Source organism: Dreissena polymorpha, chromosome 5, assembly GCF_020536995.1.
Source record: "Dreissena polymorpha isolate Duluth1 chromosome 5, UMN_Dpol_1.0, whole genome shotgun sequence".
Taxonomy (NCBI): Eukaryota; Metazoa; Mollusca; class Bivalvia; order Myida; family Dreissenidae; genus Dreissena; species Dreissena polymorpha.
The window spans coordinates 1,659,512-1,678,506 of NC_068359.1; the positions used below are offsets into that span (position 1 = coordinate 1,659,512).

Sequence of the window (18,995 nt, forward strand, 5' to 3'; positions counted from 1 at the left end):
GACATTTAATTACCTATCGACTTCCTAATAGGAATGCAATTGACGAAATATCAGCAGAGGTGCTCAATCAGCGTAGTAAATCGACCGTATCTAGGGCATTGTTTTAACCGTCGCTAAGGGACTGCCCCTTTTGTGACGTCATCGCGATAAGGTCAATACGTGTATTCTTGTATATAACAACAAAAACTGCATTCAAATCGGTCATGTTTTGGCAAAACACGGGCTAGATTAAGCCCCATGTAGTAATCAGTATCATGCACATCGTTTCTCATAATATCGGTCCTTCTAATTGGTTGCTTAGGTTTGTTGCTATGCACCATAGGGACCGTTAAGTAAAACTATTCTATTATACTACATATATATATATACAAGGGATACAACTGTGAAAATTTCTGCACACAACCATGGTGTAAACAATAGCGAAAAATTTGCTTCCAAACGCAATAAATACACTAATTAAACTGTATTACAACAGCCAAGACATTTATCTTTCAGAAAATAATACACTTGGCAATAAAGTACAAGCTTTTCATTGAACTATGAGAGAAAGTTTCATTCAAAATGCTCAAAAATCCTTACTTGGACACAGGTGTGCACAGCTGAAAACTGAGAATTCTAGAAGTAAATTTTGTATTCCTTTGTTATAAAGCTCTTTTGCTGGTACATATTCCTTGGATAGTTTTTTTTCATAGTAAAATAGAACATAATTACTATTTAGTGAGCATATTTTGCTAGAAATTCATATCAATCTGCTTCAATTTCACAATGACAATGTTTTACTTTCATTTTGGATAGTTCACATGTATTTCTAACATGCGATTTGATTGGTTGAAATTCCACTGCAGTAATAAATCCAGCCATTCACGTTCCACGTAACATTACCTGACGAATCGCATACAAATCCTTGAAGATAGTAGAAATGTAAACAAATTTAATATTTACGGTATTTACATATATGCAGTTACATGCAATTATGGAAGGTGTCTACTTTGATTAATAAAGTGTCTATGGATAATAAAACAAGGTAAAATTTGCTCAACTTCTCTGTAATTATTAAATTATGAAACAAAATGTGTCAAAGTGGGTGTGCACGCCTGTGTCGCATTTCGGAAATTTTACCGTTTTTCATGAAACTTTTGTTTCAAACACAACTATGAACACTTTTACTGTTATAAACATAGTTATTATCTGATAGATAAATGTCTGAGCTGTTGTTATACATTTTTTTTGGTGTAATTATTGCTTTTGGAAGCGATTTTTTTGCTATTGTTCAGACCATGATGTTGTGCAGGAAATTTGACAGTTGTATCCCTTGTATATATGCATATAGTATAATAGAGTATTTTTTACCTAACGATCCCTGTGCTATGCACATGTTGTTTTTTTATAAATAGTTTTTTAATAGAAAAACGTAACTCTTGTTCGCGTTTCTCTTAAATTATATATAGATTTTCACAACTAAGCGGCTTATACAACATTTGATAAACCTACTAATAAACCAAAAAAAAAACGAACACAATTATGTGTACCGCCAGTACCGGTATTCATAATATCAGCCGTTATAACGCAACCTGGGTTTTACGTTCCAAGCTTTTAATACTATAAAGTATAAATGATGTAAATGATGGCCTGAAACATGAATAAAAATCATGTTATAATTAACAAATGACAATTACAATAACAATTTAAATAATTCATTGTAATACATTATAATATAAAATACAATACAATTACAATTCAAGAAAATACAATTATATAAACATAGTATAATGCACTCACCAGTGACCTCAATACTTATTGTAGAAAGTGGCAATTGGAAAAAGCCTACTACCTCTTACAAGGTTTTACAAACAAGTGAACAAATGTTGAGTTATGATTTAAAATTATATAGATGACTATGAAATCGTCTCACAATGAAAGCATGCACTGTTAGTAATTAAACTCACTCATACATCACAAAGTATCTCTCACACTGAACTTCTCTCAGTCTTGATTGGGTTAGTATTGTTAAAATGATAAGTGTCAGAGTGAATACCCTGTTACAATTGATTTCCTTTATTAAAAAGAAAATCATAAACATGCAAGACAGGATAATAAATAATTATATTTTCTAAGATGGGAACTGTTATGTTTTATTTCAACTTTGAGTATTTATGTACATACCGGTAAATGTAAGTGATCAGGATGTTCATATTGTTATATTGCGGTTTGTGCAAAAGCATGTTTCCTCTCATGATTGTAGAATTAAAAAAAAACAATGAAGAATGTGCTTTAAATAAATGCCCATCAAATAATATCCACAATGAAGGCTAGTGAAATCTGACTTTCTGTTAAATTTTGATAATTAAAAAAGTTTTTGTTATTGACAAAGCATGCAGGTAAAGTAATAATTAAATCCTTCTTTGTACGTATTTGTTAAGCATACAAATAAGGAAGTATTGTTTATTGCAGATTGGTTCCAAGGTTATGGTGGTAAAAACCAGCATCGTATGTACCGCACCAGCGCAGCCACCTATGTTGCCAAAAAACCATCTGTTCACACAATGCCAGCATCCTTTCATTGTCGGTCACATAAATTCTTAGAGGTATAGTGTTATAATTTATCTTCTGGTACATTATAGATGAGGAATATTTGTCCACAAGCTTTAGCTATTTAATGAAAACAAGAGTATTGTTTTTAGCTCCACTGGCCAGAGGCCGTTGGGGCTTATGTCATGGTCCTGTGTCCGTCGTGCGTGCGTCCGTGCGTGCGTGCATTAACTTTTCCTTAAAACATCTTCTCCTAAACTACTGGTCCAATTCTGATGAAATTTCACAGGAATGTTCCTTGGGTAAACCTCTTTCAAATTTGTTCAAATAATGCCCCTGGGCTCTAATTTGACCCTGCCCCGGGGGTCACAAAAATGAAAATTTGCTTATATAGTGCCTATTTTGTGAAAACTTTCAAAATCTTCTCGTCCATAATCATTGGGCCTAGGGCTATCAAATTTTGTATGTATAGACATCTAATAGGCCTCTACCAAATTTCGTCAAATTATGCCCCTGGGGTCAAATTTGACCCTGCCCCGGGGGTCACAAAATTGAACATATGCTTATATGAGGCCTATTTTGTGAAAACTTTCAAAATCTTCTCGTCCGTAACCATTGGACCTAGGGCTATCAAATTTGGTATGTAGAGACATCTAATAGTCATCTACCAAATTTCTTCAAAGTATGCCCCTGGGGACAAATTTGACCCTGTTCCGGGGGTCACAAAATTGAACATATGCTTATATAAGGCCTATTTTGTGAAAACTTTCAAAATCTTCTCGTCCCTAACCATTGGGCCTAGGTCTATCAAATATAGTATGTAGAGACATCTAATAGTCCTCTACCAAATTTCTTCAGATTATGCCCCTGGGATCAAGTTTGACCCTGCCCCGGTGGTCACAAAATTGAACATATGCTTATAAAGGCCTATTGTGGGAAAACTTTAAAAAATCTTCTTGTCCATAACCGTATGGCATAGGGCTACCAAATTTGGTATGTAGTGACATGTAATAGTTCTCTTCTTAGTTTGTTCAAATTATGCCCCTGGGGTCAAATTTGAAACTGCCCGGGGGGTCACAAAATTGAATATATATTATAAAGGGCTTATATTGTGGAAACTTTAAAAACTTCTTTTCCATAACCATTGGGTCTAGAGCTACCAAATTTGGTATGTAGTGACATCTTTTAGTTCTCTACCAAGTTTGTTCAAATTATGCCCCTGGGGTCAAATTTGACCCTGCCCCGAGGGTCACAAAATTGAACATACGCTTATATAAGGCCTTTTTGTGAAAACTTTAAAAATCTTCTTGTCCATAAACATTGGGCCTAGTGCTACCAAATTTGGTTTGTAGTGAAATCTTATAGTTCTCTACCAAATTTGTTCAAATTATGCCCCTGGGGTCAAATTTGACCCTGCTCCGGGGATCACAAAATTGAACATATGCTTATATAAGGCCTATTTTGTGAAAACTTCAAAAATCTTTCTGTCCATAACCATCCAGCCTAGGGCTATCAAATTTGATATGAAGTGACATCTTATAGTCCTCTACCAAATTTGTTCAAATTTTACCCCTGGGGTCAAATTTGAACCTGCCCCGGAGGTCACAAAATTGAACATATGCCCATACATTGCCTATTTTGTGAAAACTTAACAAAAAATCTTGTCCATAACCATTAGGCCTAGGGCTACACAATTCGGTATGTAGTGACATTGTATAGTCCTCCACTTAGTTTGTTCAAATTATGCCCCAGGAGTCAAATTTGACCCTGCCCTGGGGGCCACAAAATTGATTATATGCTTATATAGTGCCTATTTTATGAAAACTTAAAAAATTCTCATGTCCTTAACTGTAAGGCATAGGGCTACCAAATTTGGTATGTAGTGACATCTAACAGTTCTCTACAAAGTATGTTCAATGTTGCCCCTTGGGTCAAATTTTACCCTGCCCGGGGGGTCACAAAACTGAACATACGCTTATATGGGGCCTATTTTGTGAAAACTTTAAAAATCTTCTTGTCCATAACCATTGGGCCAAGGGCTACCAAATTTGGTATGTAGGGACATCTAATAAATCTCTACCAAATTTGTTCAAATAATGCCTCTGGGGTCAACTTTGACCCTGCCCTTGGGGGTCACAAAATTGAATAAACGCTTATAAAGCGCCTATTTAATAAAATCTTAAAAAAATCTTCTTGTTGAAAACCATTCAGACTAAGGCCTACCAAATTTGGTATGCAGTAACATCTTATAGTCCTCTACCAAGTTTGTTCAAATTATGCTCTTTGGGTCAAATTTGACCCTGACCCGTGGGTCACAAAATTGAACTTTATAAACGCTTATATCTTGATTATTTTGTGAAAACTTTAAAAATATTATTGTCCTTAACTCTAGGACCTAGGGCTACCATATTTTGTATGTACATGTAGTGAGATATAGTAGTCCTCTACAAAGTTTGCTCAAATTATGTCCCTGGGTTTAAATTGGACCAAGCCCAGGGGGTCACAAAAGTGTACATGTGCTTAAATAAGGCCTATATTTAAGTATTTGCACATGCAGAGAATATTTGAATAGCCTTTTTTCAGCAGTGGAGCGATACAGGGCCATCATTGCCTTCTTGTTTAAATATTTCAATGTATTTGGAAATTACTTGTTTTACATAGTTTATCAGAGTATGTAGGAGTGAGCTTGTTGATCTGTGTGTTGGATTCCATTGTTTCAATAAGATAATGTTGAAATAAACATTCAAAATTATAAAGTAGTTCAATTTTAACACACCCAAATCCACTAAGCTAACAAAAGTACTGACTCATGTTGATCTTAATATTTCTTAAATATACTCTTAAACTGTTTACACATGAAACACTTTCAGATTATTCTATTTGTTTTACATGGACAAAAAACCAACATAGTTTAGTTACAATTCCTGTTAAGTGTACATCTACATCGTACGTCGCTGCTGTCAAACTTGACAATTATATGACGAGGGTTACTTGTGTGACAAATGTAGTTTGTGAATGCTGGCTCCTCAGTCGTGGAATTTTCTTTTTTCAGCACTTAGGAAAATGCGGCATGTACAGAAATCATTCTCTCAACACAGCGCTTGATAACAGCAAAGTTTAATGACAATTTCTCCATCTTGAAGAAAAAACTTGTGAAATCATGTTTAAGAAAAAAATCATGAAAATTAGTTAACCAGTGAACAAAAAAGTAAACATTTTATGTTAAACCTTATTGTTTTGTTGAAATAAATTAAAGTTTATCAAAGCAGTTGTTTTAATTGCACTTTTGTTTGTAACACTTTATATTTTAAAAATCTTCTACAGTTTATAGCATGCAAAGGTGTTTTGTTTATGTATGAATTAAATATCAAATTGTTATTGTATTGAGCAATCATTCAGATAAAATAATGAGCATGTTGAAAGATATTATACGTCTCTTGAATGTTTTGCCCAATTAGAATGAGAGGGATTTTGTGATAAAAACGCTTGTAGATGTGTTTTTGTGTAAGTAAATATATTTGTTTTAAAATAAACTTTTTTTAATGATACACATGTCATATTTTGTATTTATTTTTTCATCACATTAAATATATAATAACCAAAAAATAAATATTTGTCATCGATTTCAAAAGGAACGTTTAAATTGTATTCAAACAAGCAAAAACTGCCATGACAAAGAGAAATAAATGTTATGTTTATGGATAATGATCAAATGAAAAAGATAAAATGATAAAGGGAATGTAATGCTTTTCATCAATATAAATTAAAACAAGAGATGTGTTCGTTAGAAACACAATGCCCACTATTGCGCCGCTTTGAAATAAAAAAAATGTTTTTTTGTTTTGACCTTTGACCTTGAAGGATGACCTTGACCTTGAACTTCCACCACTCTAAATGTGCACCTTCATGAGAACCCTGCTTTGAAATATTATTTTTTTGGACCTTTGACCTTGAAGGATGACCTTGACCTTGAACTTCCACCACTCAAAAATGTGCAGCTTCATGAGGACGCCGCTTTGAAATAAGTTTTTTTTGGACCCTACACCTTGAAGGATAACCTTGAACTTCCACCACTCAAAATGTGAAGCTTCATGAGATACACATGCATGCCATATATCAAGTTTTTTTCCAGACCGACAGACTGACGGACAGTTCAACTGTTATATGCCACCCTACCGGGGGCATAAAAGTATGTACCACTAACATTTCGTGGCAAAATAAAAACATTACGTTTGAAAGTCTCAATAGCCTAGTAGGTGTACGTTAGATGTTCCTCCAAAACGGTCTGTGTCGCATAGATAACTTTTTTGCTTGATATTTACGGGTAAATAATAATTATTAAAGTTTAAATTTGAACAATCACAGTTTAACTTGACTTTGAACGTCCACCACTCAAAATGTGCAGCTTCATGTGAACGCCGCTTTGAAATTATTTTTTTTTACCTTTGACCTTAAAGGATGACCTTGAACTTTGAACTTCCACCACTCAAAATTATAGCTTCGTGAGATACACATGCATGCCAAATATCAAGTTGCTATCTTCAATATTGAAAAAGTAATGGCCAATGTTAAAATTTTCGGACGGACAGACCCCATATATTTGACATTTGACCTTGAAGGATGACCTTGACCTTTACCTTTAACCACTCAAAATGTTCAGCTCCATGAAATACACTTGTAGCCAAATATCAAGTTGCTATATTCAATAGTGAAACAGTTATGGCCAATGTTAAAGTTTTTGGACGCACGGTCAGACATAAATAAGACATTTGACCTTGAAGGATGACCTTGACCTTCATATTTCACCACTCAAAATGTGCAGCTCCGTGAGATGCACATGCATGCCAAATATCAAGTTGCTATCTTCAATATTGAAAAAGTTATGGCCATTAAAGTTTTTGGACGGACGGACAGACTGCCATACTGACTGACACACTGATGGACAGTTCAACTGCTATATGCCACCCTACCGGGGGCATTAAAACAAAGTAGGTTTTAGAATATCATGTCATATATTTTATTGATATCCTAACTTGACTGTTTTTAATATTATAGACTTGTTTTTTTTATTACATTTTATATTATTAAATTGTGATGAAATGAATTCATACAAAATGATTTTGTATGAATTTATTTTATCACAATGTTAAATATTGGAGAAAGGTACTTATTTATTTATATTTTTTTATTAAATAATTTAAAATGTATTTAAACTTTTTAGATAATTTGCGTTCTATTTGCACATTATGCATTTTAAATGCATAATGTGCAAATAGAACATAAATTATCTAAAATGTTTACTATGAATGCCTGATTAGATACAGCAATTAAATACATCTAATAGTATTCATTTTAAAAGTTTTATTATAAACCTGTTAAATGCTTTTAACAAAATACAGGTTGTATCTAGCGTTGAAATAAAAAATCCTTTTAACAAAATACAGGTTGTATCTAGCGTTGAAATAAAAAAATCCCGTATTACGCTACTCGCTGTTTTTAATTCCGTATTACCATACTAGCCGGACTACTTCGACCCATTTAATGACGTCTCATTACACGCACCGAAATTAGAAATATTTTATATTACGAAATATATTACGTAGTACATTGTGTGACGTCATTTCTGTGACAAAACACAATAGTTTTATCTAAACTCTGTAAGGACATGTCGGACGTGGTGTTTTTCAACAGTAAACTATGTGTTCAAAACGTATTTTGGAGTGTGTGTTTATCTTGCATAAATGTATATTTCGATAGGAATACAATAAAATAGTGTGGTTTAAACTAAGTTTCGATAAAAACATGGAAGATAGAAGTGGAAGTGCATATCGTTTAAACGTTTTTGTTATAAACATCGGATTAAATTTGTCAACTTAATATGTTATAAAAATTGGATTAACGATGGCATTAAGGTAAGCGTGTCGGAAACCTGTGTTTTCCCGGTTCGAATGTTTACACGTTAATTTACATAAACTGTATTCATACGCGTCTTAAATAAACTATAGCGTACCGTTTTAGTCATTGTTTTGTCAGTTTTGTTAAAGTAAAAAATACATTTGTTAACTGTTTTCGTTAGTTGTTGTAATAATAATAAAAGGAATATAACGCTAGTCAATTATTCTAAGTGTTTGTATCACTCTCGTGGCTTGTGCTATTTGGCATCACACTCGAGGCTCCGCCTCTCGTGTGATACGTCATCACACAAGCCACTCGAGTGATGCAAACTCTTGGAGCAATTTACTAGCGTAATATTCCGTATATATTGTTTAAAGGGATCTTTTCACGCTTTGGTAAATTGACAAAATTGAAAAAAGTTGTTTCAGATTCGTAAGTTTTCGTTTTAGTTATGATATTTGTGAGGAAACAGTAATACTGAACATTAACCATGCTCTAATATAGCCATTATATGCATCTTTTGACGATTTTAAAACCTAAAAATTATAAAGCGTTGCAACGCGAAACGATTGAATAATTTGGAGAGTTCTGTTTTTGTCGTTAAATTTTGTAAAACTACGAAGATTGCTTATATAAGGTATAAAATACGTCAAGGATGTGTACTCGGCGGAATAGCTCAGTAGGCTAAAGCGTTTTTACTTCAGGACTATGGCAGGACTCCAGGGGTCACTGGTTCGAAACCTGCTCCGGGCAATGTTCTTTTCCTTTTTTAATTTTTTTTCTAATTTTTTACTGGAGCTTTGAAATCCAATGTTTACATTTATCAATATAAAGCATTTAATGAATAAGTTAAAAAAATGCCAAAATCTGTGAAAAGGCCCCTTTAAAGGGACTTGTTCACTTATTATTTTTGTTGTAATGTCATAAAATGAATTTACAATAACTAATGAACTACATACAAGCTAACACTGCACCACACAGCCTTTTCACTTTAGATTGTAGTTAAAAAACTACCATTTCCGGCTTAATGTTAAATGACAAAACACTTTATGATTTGTTTAATTGCTATTGACCATAATCACTAAACTAGCATATACATGTATTGAATAATTTGTAACCTTTTTCCTACTATAAATACATAGCAAACATTCCTTTTTGAATGTTTTCAATTAAACAACTTAATATCATTTTGACAAACTGTGATTAAGTCTTTTTAAAATTGAATTTTCTACTAACCAATATTGAAATGCTTAACATCCTCTTTATCCACCCAATTCCTTTTTTTAAATAATAAAGAACTTTTAAATCTACATATTCATTTTCTACACTGTGTTCGCTGAAATAAAGTCAAATATCTTGTGCACTTTTATCTACTCCAGTTGAGCTCCATTTGTCAATTATTAAAAAAAAACATCCTTTTCTTTATCCTTTGTTGTTGATTGTTCATTTTTTTTAAATTTGTATCATAATGTGTATAGCCTTTTTTTGAATCAGAAGTATCTTTAGTAACACCCTTTTTCAAATCAACAGTATCTTTAGTACCACCAGCAACTACAATTCCTTCAACTATGAGCTTTTGTCTCTGTTCCTCCAACTCTTCTTTGTGTTCTTCGGCATACTTGCCTTCCACTTATATTGTCTTCACTTCAGTTTCTGTTAGTCTGGCTTCTGCCATAACAGAAGCCTCTGTGGTTTCACGGAGATACCTGTTCACAGTTATTAATTTCTCTGAAGCACTCACCGCAACTACCTTGGCACCTATTAAATAAACAAGGACAAAGTTTTTGAAGTAATAGAATTAAATGGCAAAACAAAATATATCTTTAAATAATACCAAGTTTTTGCGTATTCATAAGTGACAATGGAATTTTCACAAAAATACAATTTATAAAAATTTAAGATCCGATGAACAAAGACACATACTTGTCATATAAGTCACTTCTGCTGCTGTGTCTACTAATCTTTCTGTACACGGTTGAAGCATCTGTAACTCCTGACGGCCATGCACACAAAAAACAGAAGTTATAAATATTTTCACATATATACATTATCAGATCCAGGTAATAATAGAAGTAAGATGGCATATTACATGTATATGTCATGATATTTAAAAACATAGTTAAAAATATTAATGCTCTCTTAATGCTCTCTGTATATTTGTTATTAAGAGTATTTTGTTTTACTGCTTTCCAATGGCCAAATATAATGAACTTCCCAATCATTAAACCAAAATTGACCCCAAAAAACAAATCCCAAAACAGGTCTGCATGTCACTTAGAAATAGTTTTAGTGCAATACCTTCACAAAAAGCTCAAGTTATTGATGGTAAATGATTTTTCTATTTTTAAAAAACAGTGACCTTGACCTGACCCCAAAATACAATAGTACAATACCAAGCTAGTTTTCCATTCAAACTTGCTATTTCCAAAGTTTCATTAAGATTCGTCAAAGAAAACTAAGGTGGTTACTGGAAGCCACCTCTTTTCTGTTTGTCTATTTTAGTAGACCTTTATCTTGGACTGAGGGGTCACATATGCATTCCCAAGCAAGGTCTTAATGTAAGCTAAAAAAACAAGCCCAATTTGAGAGCAATATCTTCATTCAAACTAAAATTATTGAGTAGAAACTGTATTTCCATTTTTTGTACCAGTGACCTAGACTCAGCATTCCCCAAATATAATCGCAAATCTAGGTCACCATGTAATCTTGCTATATCCAAAGTTTCAATAAGGTCCGTTTATGCAAACTAAAGTTACAGACAGAAACAGCACCGCCCTCCTGTCATGCCATAATATATCAAGAGATTGCCAAGCAATATGGTCCCTACCGGTGAAACTCCACCATTGATTTTTTCATATATATATTTGTTGCCATAACAACGAGAATTCTTGACGTAGGAACAAAATGATGTGACGTGCATAATCCCCATATTGCAATCTATCCATGTTTCAAGTTTCATAAAAAAATATTAAGAACTTTTAAAGTTATCGCAGGATCCATAAAAGTGTGACGGACTGATGGACAGAGCGCAAAATATAAGTCCCCTCTGGTTTCACCGGTAGGGGACAATAACCATGATTTACAGCTTCATTGAAAACCTGGTTAAAAATGTAATGCTTCAATCATATTAACAGTATTTCAATTTCCTAATTTCCTGATTTATCACTCATTTTATCACCCTATTTCTCAAATCCAAAAGCCAAAGTCTGTTCACTAAACTCAAGCAAATATCTGATTAAAATATCTTCATCAATGACCTGATTCATTTATTACTTTAACTTTAAACATGTTATCAATTTTGCTATTTAGATGGAGATCAAATGCGTATCTTTAAATAATAAAACAAAATATGTATAAACTAGAGCTTTGTCACACACGTGACGAATACCCCCACATGCCGCATTGACACAGAATATTTTGCATGGTGTCTTCACAAAAAACAGCGGAGAATTTGCTCAATGTTTAAAACGCACTAAGTGACTCTGTGACCTTGTTTTTGACCCAGCATGACCCATATTCAAACTTGACCTAGACATCATCTAGATCCAACATCTGACCAAGTTTGGTGAAGATCGGATTAAAACAACCTGAATTAGAGAGTGGACACTTAATACAGATTGAGCGACAGACGGACCGACAAGCTCACTCCTATATACCCCTCTAATCTTTGTTTGTGGGGGTATAATTAAAAACGTACATTACGTTTCTTTCTTGTACGCTGTACCAGATCCCATCCCTCGAGAACAATGTCCCAGATTTGAGCCTCCTTAGTAGGGTCACCTAGAACTTGAAGCTTCAACTCCAACAAAAATGCTAGAGCATCCAACGCCTGAAATACAGTGCACATATTTTTGATATATCAAACCAATTATATTCTTCATACTTACTTTGTAAGATATCTCTTTATAACAAATATTATATGCAGTGTTTTTTTTCACCATTTTGCGAATGAGGCCTGATCCCTTTGGATTGGGAAATATAACCTACTTTTTGCATAATTGGGAAATTAACGATGTTGATTTTATGCTTAAGAATACTTTAGAATTGAAAATAAGAGAGATTTCAACATTATATTTTGTAAGGTTAAACTTATAGAGCTGCATTTGGACTTAATTGACATGTTTAGACTTATTAAAAAATTATTTTTTTGGAAACATTCATTTGAGAATTTTAGGACCCATTTGGGAAAAATATATACTTATTTCCATTTGGAATCGCTCTCCATACTGGACGCAAATTTGAACGCAAAAAACACTGACATGGCTGGCATGGCCATCACAGAAATTGTTCGTACCTCCTTGTATTCTTTCTCTGCCTGAAACAGTGCCAGTGTGGTTTGAGTTAGCAGGATCATTGCATGCTCTGAAGCCACGATACTTGACGATTTGATCAAATACTCTCTTGACAATGAACCAGGATCAGGCACCTACAACAACAACCAGAAAACATTCACAAATTAATATACTCTTACAATCCTCTATATACTGTCTCTTGTAGTTAAAATTTGATCTCATCAGCGCTTCCGCTAGATTTAAATAACTTTGAAGTCATACAATCTGGAGGTCCTAATTTTATTTCAGTATTTTTCAGTGGACTTGACCGTATAAGATGGGTGTTTGTTTTCATATACAATTGTTACAAAAATAGAAAGGAAAGGTTTATTTTTATTTATTTATATACATCAAAGTATAATTGCAACAATAAAATAAATCACATTAGAATAAAAATTCATTTTCAAACACATTTCAACAAAAGTAATGCACATAAACTATGTTCAGTCATCCATCATGGCTGTCATATCATATCACTGTTTTGGCTTCTTACTTATGATTCAAATCAATAAAGTTATTCTTAATTTTGCGTGACCTTTACTTGCATTGAGACAATACGTCATGTTACAACCCTACTTCTGTTCTATTTTTTTTCTCCATTTGTATGTGTTTTGAAAGGGAAAAAATGAGCATGGGTCATTTAAAAGTCCTTTAACTTTCCTGTGTTAAGTAAATCTACTTGTATTTCAAAGAACTGTGCCATTAAAACATGAATTTCTAATTGTAAACAGTTTTCCAGTTCAAATTCCTAACAAAATTGCTTCAAATATTACATCGCTTAAGATATAAACTATAAATCAATGCAATCACTATTTGTATTTTAAAAAAAAGTTTTGTATGGCCAATATATGTGTCAATCAGGCTATTAACAAGATGTGCGAGCATCAAGAATTGTTGTTAAAGACCAATCATGCACATTCCAAAAAATAAGTAGAATCCCAGACGTTTATTAAGGTTCATGGGTTGGGGATAAAATTTATTTAAACTTCGCTTTGGTTTTTCTTCATTGAATGTGGTACAATATGGTCAAACTATATATCATTTTAAAGCTAAAGACGGATAGAATAACATAAACACATTTTTGACATTCAATATTTGTGTGCTTTATTCATAATTTGATTAAAAACCAATACTTTTTTACACTTATTTACAAAATCTCAATCTAAAGTTAGGAAGGATATGCACTACCTTAAGTTGAATAAATACAAAGCTATATACATATACAAGGTCAAGTTAGCAACATTTCACAGAAAATTATTGTCATAAAACAACAAATGAGTTTTTATTCAACTGCCTTTTTTGAATAAATATCCTAAACATAGTTAAAAAAATAACTAAAACGTAACTACTTTTTAAAAATCCAGGTATGGTGGATAATAAGAGTCACAATTCTATTTCAAAGGCTTAACAATTTTGTTATTTACCTCTCAACCAAATTGCAAATTTTAAACCATCTCAAATTGAAATGGATTGCAGACGACATATAAAATTGTAAAGGAATATAAAGAAATTGGCAAAACGATTGATTTTATATTTCGATTCCTTCTACCCATTTGAAAGCGTGGCCATCGCTGTGATCCGTAGAAAAACGTGCAAAACAAATCGGTCGAAACCAGGTGCAGTGGTGAGAAAACCGGGTATGTGTATACACATACCTGAGATAACACATACTTATTTTGACAGTTAGGTGGCAACTAGTAAAACAACTATTAACATTAATCAGCAAGAGATCGCTCTAAATAACAGAAATGACCACGTAGAGATATCATCACTTACCCTATTTCAAATATTTTTCAGCTGAAAATTGTCCCCCACACGTCTTTTTTAGTTAGTTGTATTGTTTTTCTGGGGCCGAAGTGCATCTCACAGAATATCCATCCAACTTCCGTTGTTTTAACTTTCGTTATTAAAAACTCCGTTTTAAAGAATTATTTCTACTTTTAGATTGTTAAAGCGATGTATTATTATATATTATCAATAGAATAGTATACCGTGATGAATTGAACGGAGTAACGTATCGATCTTTTTGTCAGTCTGTAAGCGTACTATTTTATGCGCAATAATAAAGTACATGTGATTCGACAACGATTGTAAACATTGGTGAAATGCTTCTTACATAGTTATTCTTTTGAGTGTTAATGAGGTCTGATCGTGCAGTTTGCAAACATCAACGGGAAGATTACAATCCAATGCATTTGTCATCGTCAACCGTTTGGAATGTCAATTAGGCGATGAGTGAGTTTTTAGCATGTTTCTTTCTATTTTATTAATTTAAAAATGGCTGCCCCCATGGTGATGAAATGACATGTGTTCGAGTTTTGATATTTCTAGATATGCAAACTTTTTTTACTATTAAAGCGTAACTTGCCCTCGTCAATGTCGATATTATTCACTAGTTATATAATTTTCCGCCGAAATACGTGGAATAAACATGATTAAGATTTTTGAAAATAATGTATATTTTAGTGTTAAAATCGCTTTGTATTTTGATTGATTTTGTGGATGTAATGATACGTTGATGTACAAAATTGGTAGCAGTTTGAAGGAAAAACATCCATTAAAGCATATATGTATACATTATCAATGTGGCACTCTTCCTTTAGTCAAATTTGAGTCCAATGCTAGGGGTCCCACATTTTTCAAAATGAAGCCTCTACATGAACCTTAACAGAAGTGCTCCATCTAATTCATAAATAATCTGAAATGGTTTAATAAGCTTATGTGCACAGCCCTTTACCCAGGGTTTTGTTAAGCCTTAAAGGGGCCTTTTCACGTTTGGGTAAATTGAAAAAAATAGGAAAAGAGTTATTTCAGATTCGCAAATTTTCTTTTTAGTTATGATATTTGTGATGAAACAGTAATACTGAATGTTTACTATGCTCAAAAATAGCCATTATATGCATCTTTTGACGATTTAAAAAACCCAAAAATTATAAAGTGTTGCAACGCAATACGAATTAATAATTTGGAGAGTTCTGTTGTTGTAAGAAAAAACTTCATGAATTTCTAGTTTCTTGACATAGCGGAAAATGATGGGCGCTTCCATTTTGATCGCAAGATGAAACCTTCCAAAGACCGTACGTATGAAGCCTACGGAAAAATTACAACACAGAATAAAATATTTAAATATTAATTCAAATGAAGCTTAATTATTTTAAGAAAAAAAAAGTTTTTGGTGTGATTGTGATAAATATGTATTAATTTTACCACGTTTTTAATGCAATTGAAACAGACGGGGATTACGGTAAACTTGACTTAATCGATTTGTTCACTCTTCTTTTCCGACTGCATACCCTTCTAAACATAGATGGTGACGTCACTACGTTATTGTCAGTAAGACCGGTGTGACACAATGGACTGCATACTCTTCTGTTTCAATTCCTATCTTCTTCTGTTTTTCTTACTATTAAAACCTACGCAATGATCTTATATGTATGGAAACGTATATGGTACACCCTGATACTGTGATGATGTCAACATTCTATGACGGCATGATATGAAAAAGGTGTCATGTCGCCAAAAATAACCCATCGTGTCGATTTCCGGTCTTTTCTCCCCGTGGACGTTTCTCCCCTGGTCTTTTCTCCTCCCAAACCCTAGTCGTTCTCCTCTCAACAATTTTTTTTATTATCTGTATATTTAGGTAGGAGAAAATGAAGTATGTACGGAAACGTATATGGTACACCCCAATAATGTGGTCATGTCGGAATAATTTATATCGATTTACTGTGAAATAACATGGTATGTCGACATAGTTTTGTAGCTTTTCCCACCTTAATTTTACTCGTCATAACGACATTAAGTTGAAGTCTCGACGTAAATGTTTCCGTCTTTTCCCGAAAATATATTTGGTCGACATGATCTAAGTCGACAAATCTACATAACTTATGGCGCCATGCTCTTGTGAAAAGGACTTGCATTCATAGTTTTAGTCGACATGATGAGTTATTTTTTACGCCATGACACCTTTTTCATATCATGTCGTCGTAAAATTTTGACATCATCACATTATTGCAACATTGGCTCATGACTTGCGGCGTCGAACAGATTCTTAGTTTCTGATATATTCTTTCGAAACACGAAAGACCTCAGACAGTTCATTTTTACAGCAGGAATGCTTGGTATAAAGGTAAAAATAACAAACACTGTTTGCAAACAATAAATATTAATGTGTTCGTTGAGTTTAATGAGCATTTAGAGAGCTCAAATCTCGATTGATTCATTTAGATATTTTTCTTTAACGAATACATGCAAAACGTGTGTTTAACGACTCACATCTTTTTTATATTGCAGATTTGTGTCTTTGTGGCACTGATATATGTTGACTATTCGTTAGCTGTACTTTCAAATCAAGAAAGGGATGTTTGGATTTCGCGTTATCACAAACAGGGCTATACGCGTCTGGATATATGTGGATTTTTGCTTTTCCTACACAGCACTGCTCTCAGTTTGAGTCAACTGAGACGGATACTGCGAAGGTTAGGGCTCAAAAGACGCAACGCGTCGTCTCCTCTTCCAGACGTTATACGAGCTATTCGCTCAGTATATAAAAGAGGGATGGCTGTATGTGGTTATAAAACTATATGGAAACTGGTCAACACAACCACAAATGTCAAAGTAACCCAAGAAACAACAAGGTGTGTATTGAAGGTAATTGATCCTGAGGGTGTTGCTCTCAGGTCTGCACATCGCCTGCGACGCAGAGTCTATACCAATAAAGGTCCTTATTTTACTATACACGTTGATGGGTATGATAAGCTTAAGCCTTTTGGAAATGCTATACACGGGGCGGTTGATGGATTTTCCAGATGCATATTATGGCTGGAGGCATGTTATTCGAATAATGACCCTCGAATTATCGCGGGCTTCTTTGTTTACTTTGTGAAACGGATTGGTCGCGTTTCACGTCTGGTTCGTGGCGATGCAGGGACAGAAAACGTTTGGGTACGGGCTATGCAGATAGCGTTTAGGATTAATGACAGGGATAACATGTCTGGAATGAACAGTTACATCACTGGGAGATCCACTGGCAATCAAAGAATTGAACGTTTGTGGGTAAATTTAAGAGTCAGTTTTGTTTTTGTTTTGGAGGAACTATTTTAAGGATATGGTAGACAGCGGCTTGCTTCGGATTGATGATCCTGTGCATTTAGAATGCTTGGGATTCTGTTTCATACCATTAATACAACGTGATCTGAACTCTTTCACCCATCTATGGAATTCTCATCGGATTCGGCAGCAAAGAATGTGGAAGCACCAAATGGGATACCGATATTAAGTTACTACCAGCCTGAGGCGTATGGAACCCGTGAATTTTCATTTCGGCTTCCTTGCGAAGCGGAAACCATTGATCTTATTCAAGAGAGATACTTTGTAAAGAAACCACACTTTGGATGTAAAGATGACTTCATACCCGTCCTAGAACATGTGTGTGAAATGCGGCGGGAGCAACTGCCAATTCCTGAATCGATTGAACGTGCGACTTCTTTGTTCTTGGCATTGACTGAAATATTTAATGGTTACTAATGGTTACATATGCAAAAATATATGCTTAAAAAGTGGTTATATTTTGCAAATTTCATCGTAAAGTTAGTTTAGTTCAAGTAAGTTTCGTTTCGACTTTTATTTACAATGTGTCGATAAGCAACACCAAATTGATATTCTTGTTATTGGAATTGATCATGAAGTAGTTAAACGTTTTGTTGTTGTTTTTTTCTTTGCTAAAATAAATTCACTCATATTGTTGTACACATTTACAGACATTGCAAAATTGGCAAAACAGATTAATCATGTTCATCATTTAATTGTTAGATTGCAAATGAATGAATGAATGAAACGTCACTAATTGTTTAAAACATGGCGGTCATTTAGTTATTAAATCCTCGTAAATTGTTGAATGTTCCTTTCAAATTATGGTTCTTTCGAAATATTTATAAACATTTCATTTAAAACTTCAACATATTAAACAAAACGACTGTTGTAAATCTTATATTTAATATTAACACGGGCGCAAATTTATGTTATGTTTATTTTGTATATTCTTACTTGATTTGCTGTTCCTGAAACTCTAGTGTATATAGTACATGTTTGAAATAAATGTTCATACTGCAATTCGATCTTTATTTTTTGAATGGTCAAATCATTCGTTTTTGAGGAAATAGAAAATTATTTAAATGTGACACAAAATTGGGCTATTTGTAGATCAATTTTAGGGCTAGTTAATGCGATCGGTCGTTCTTC

General features: G+C 33.6%; 1 protein-coding gene and 1 long non-coding RNA gene across 3 annotated transcripts; one reads left to right on the top strand and one right to left on the bottom strand.

Annotated features, from left to right (window-relative positions):
• The first annotated feature begins 893 nt into the window (after positions 1–893).
• On the top strand, positions 894–5,843 carry LOC127881533 (uncharacterized). 2 transcript variants are annotated; one of them, XR_008050110.1, is made up of 3 exons: positions 894–1,024; positions 2,452–2,585; positions 5,582–5,839. It is a non-coding gene; the product is annotated as an uncharacterized LOC127881533 (long non-coding RNA). The 2 variants fall into 2 exon arrangements; XR_008050109.1 differs by lacking the exon at positions 894–1,024 and adding an exon at positions 2,068–2,171 and having other exon boundaries at positions 5,582–5,843.
• A 3,705-nt stretch (positions 5,844–9,548) lies between these two features.
• On the bottom strand, positions 9,549–12,844 carry LOC127881532 (uncharacterized). The gene is made up of 4 exons (XM_052429457.1): positions 12,719–12,844; positions 12,122–12,253; positions 10,348–10,417; positions 9,549–10,182 (listed from the first exon to the last, which is right to left on the bottom strand). Exons 1-4 carry the CDS (start codon positions 12,776–12,778, stop codon positions 10,055–10,057), a joined length of 390 nt encoding a protein of 129 aa, XP_052285417.1. The 5' UTR covers positions 12,779–12,844; the 3' UTR covers positions 9,549–10,054.
• Between the last annotated feature and the right edge of the window lie 6,151 nt (positions 12,845–18,995).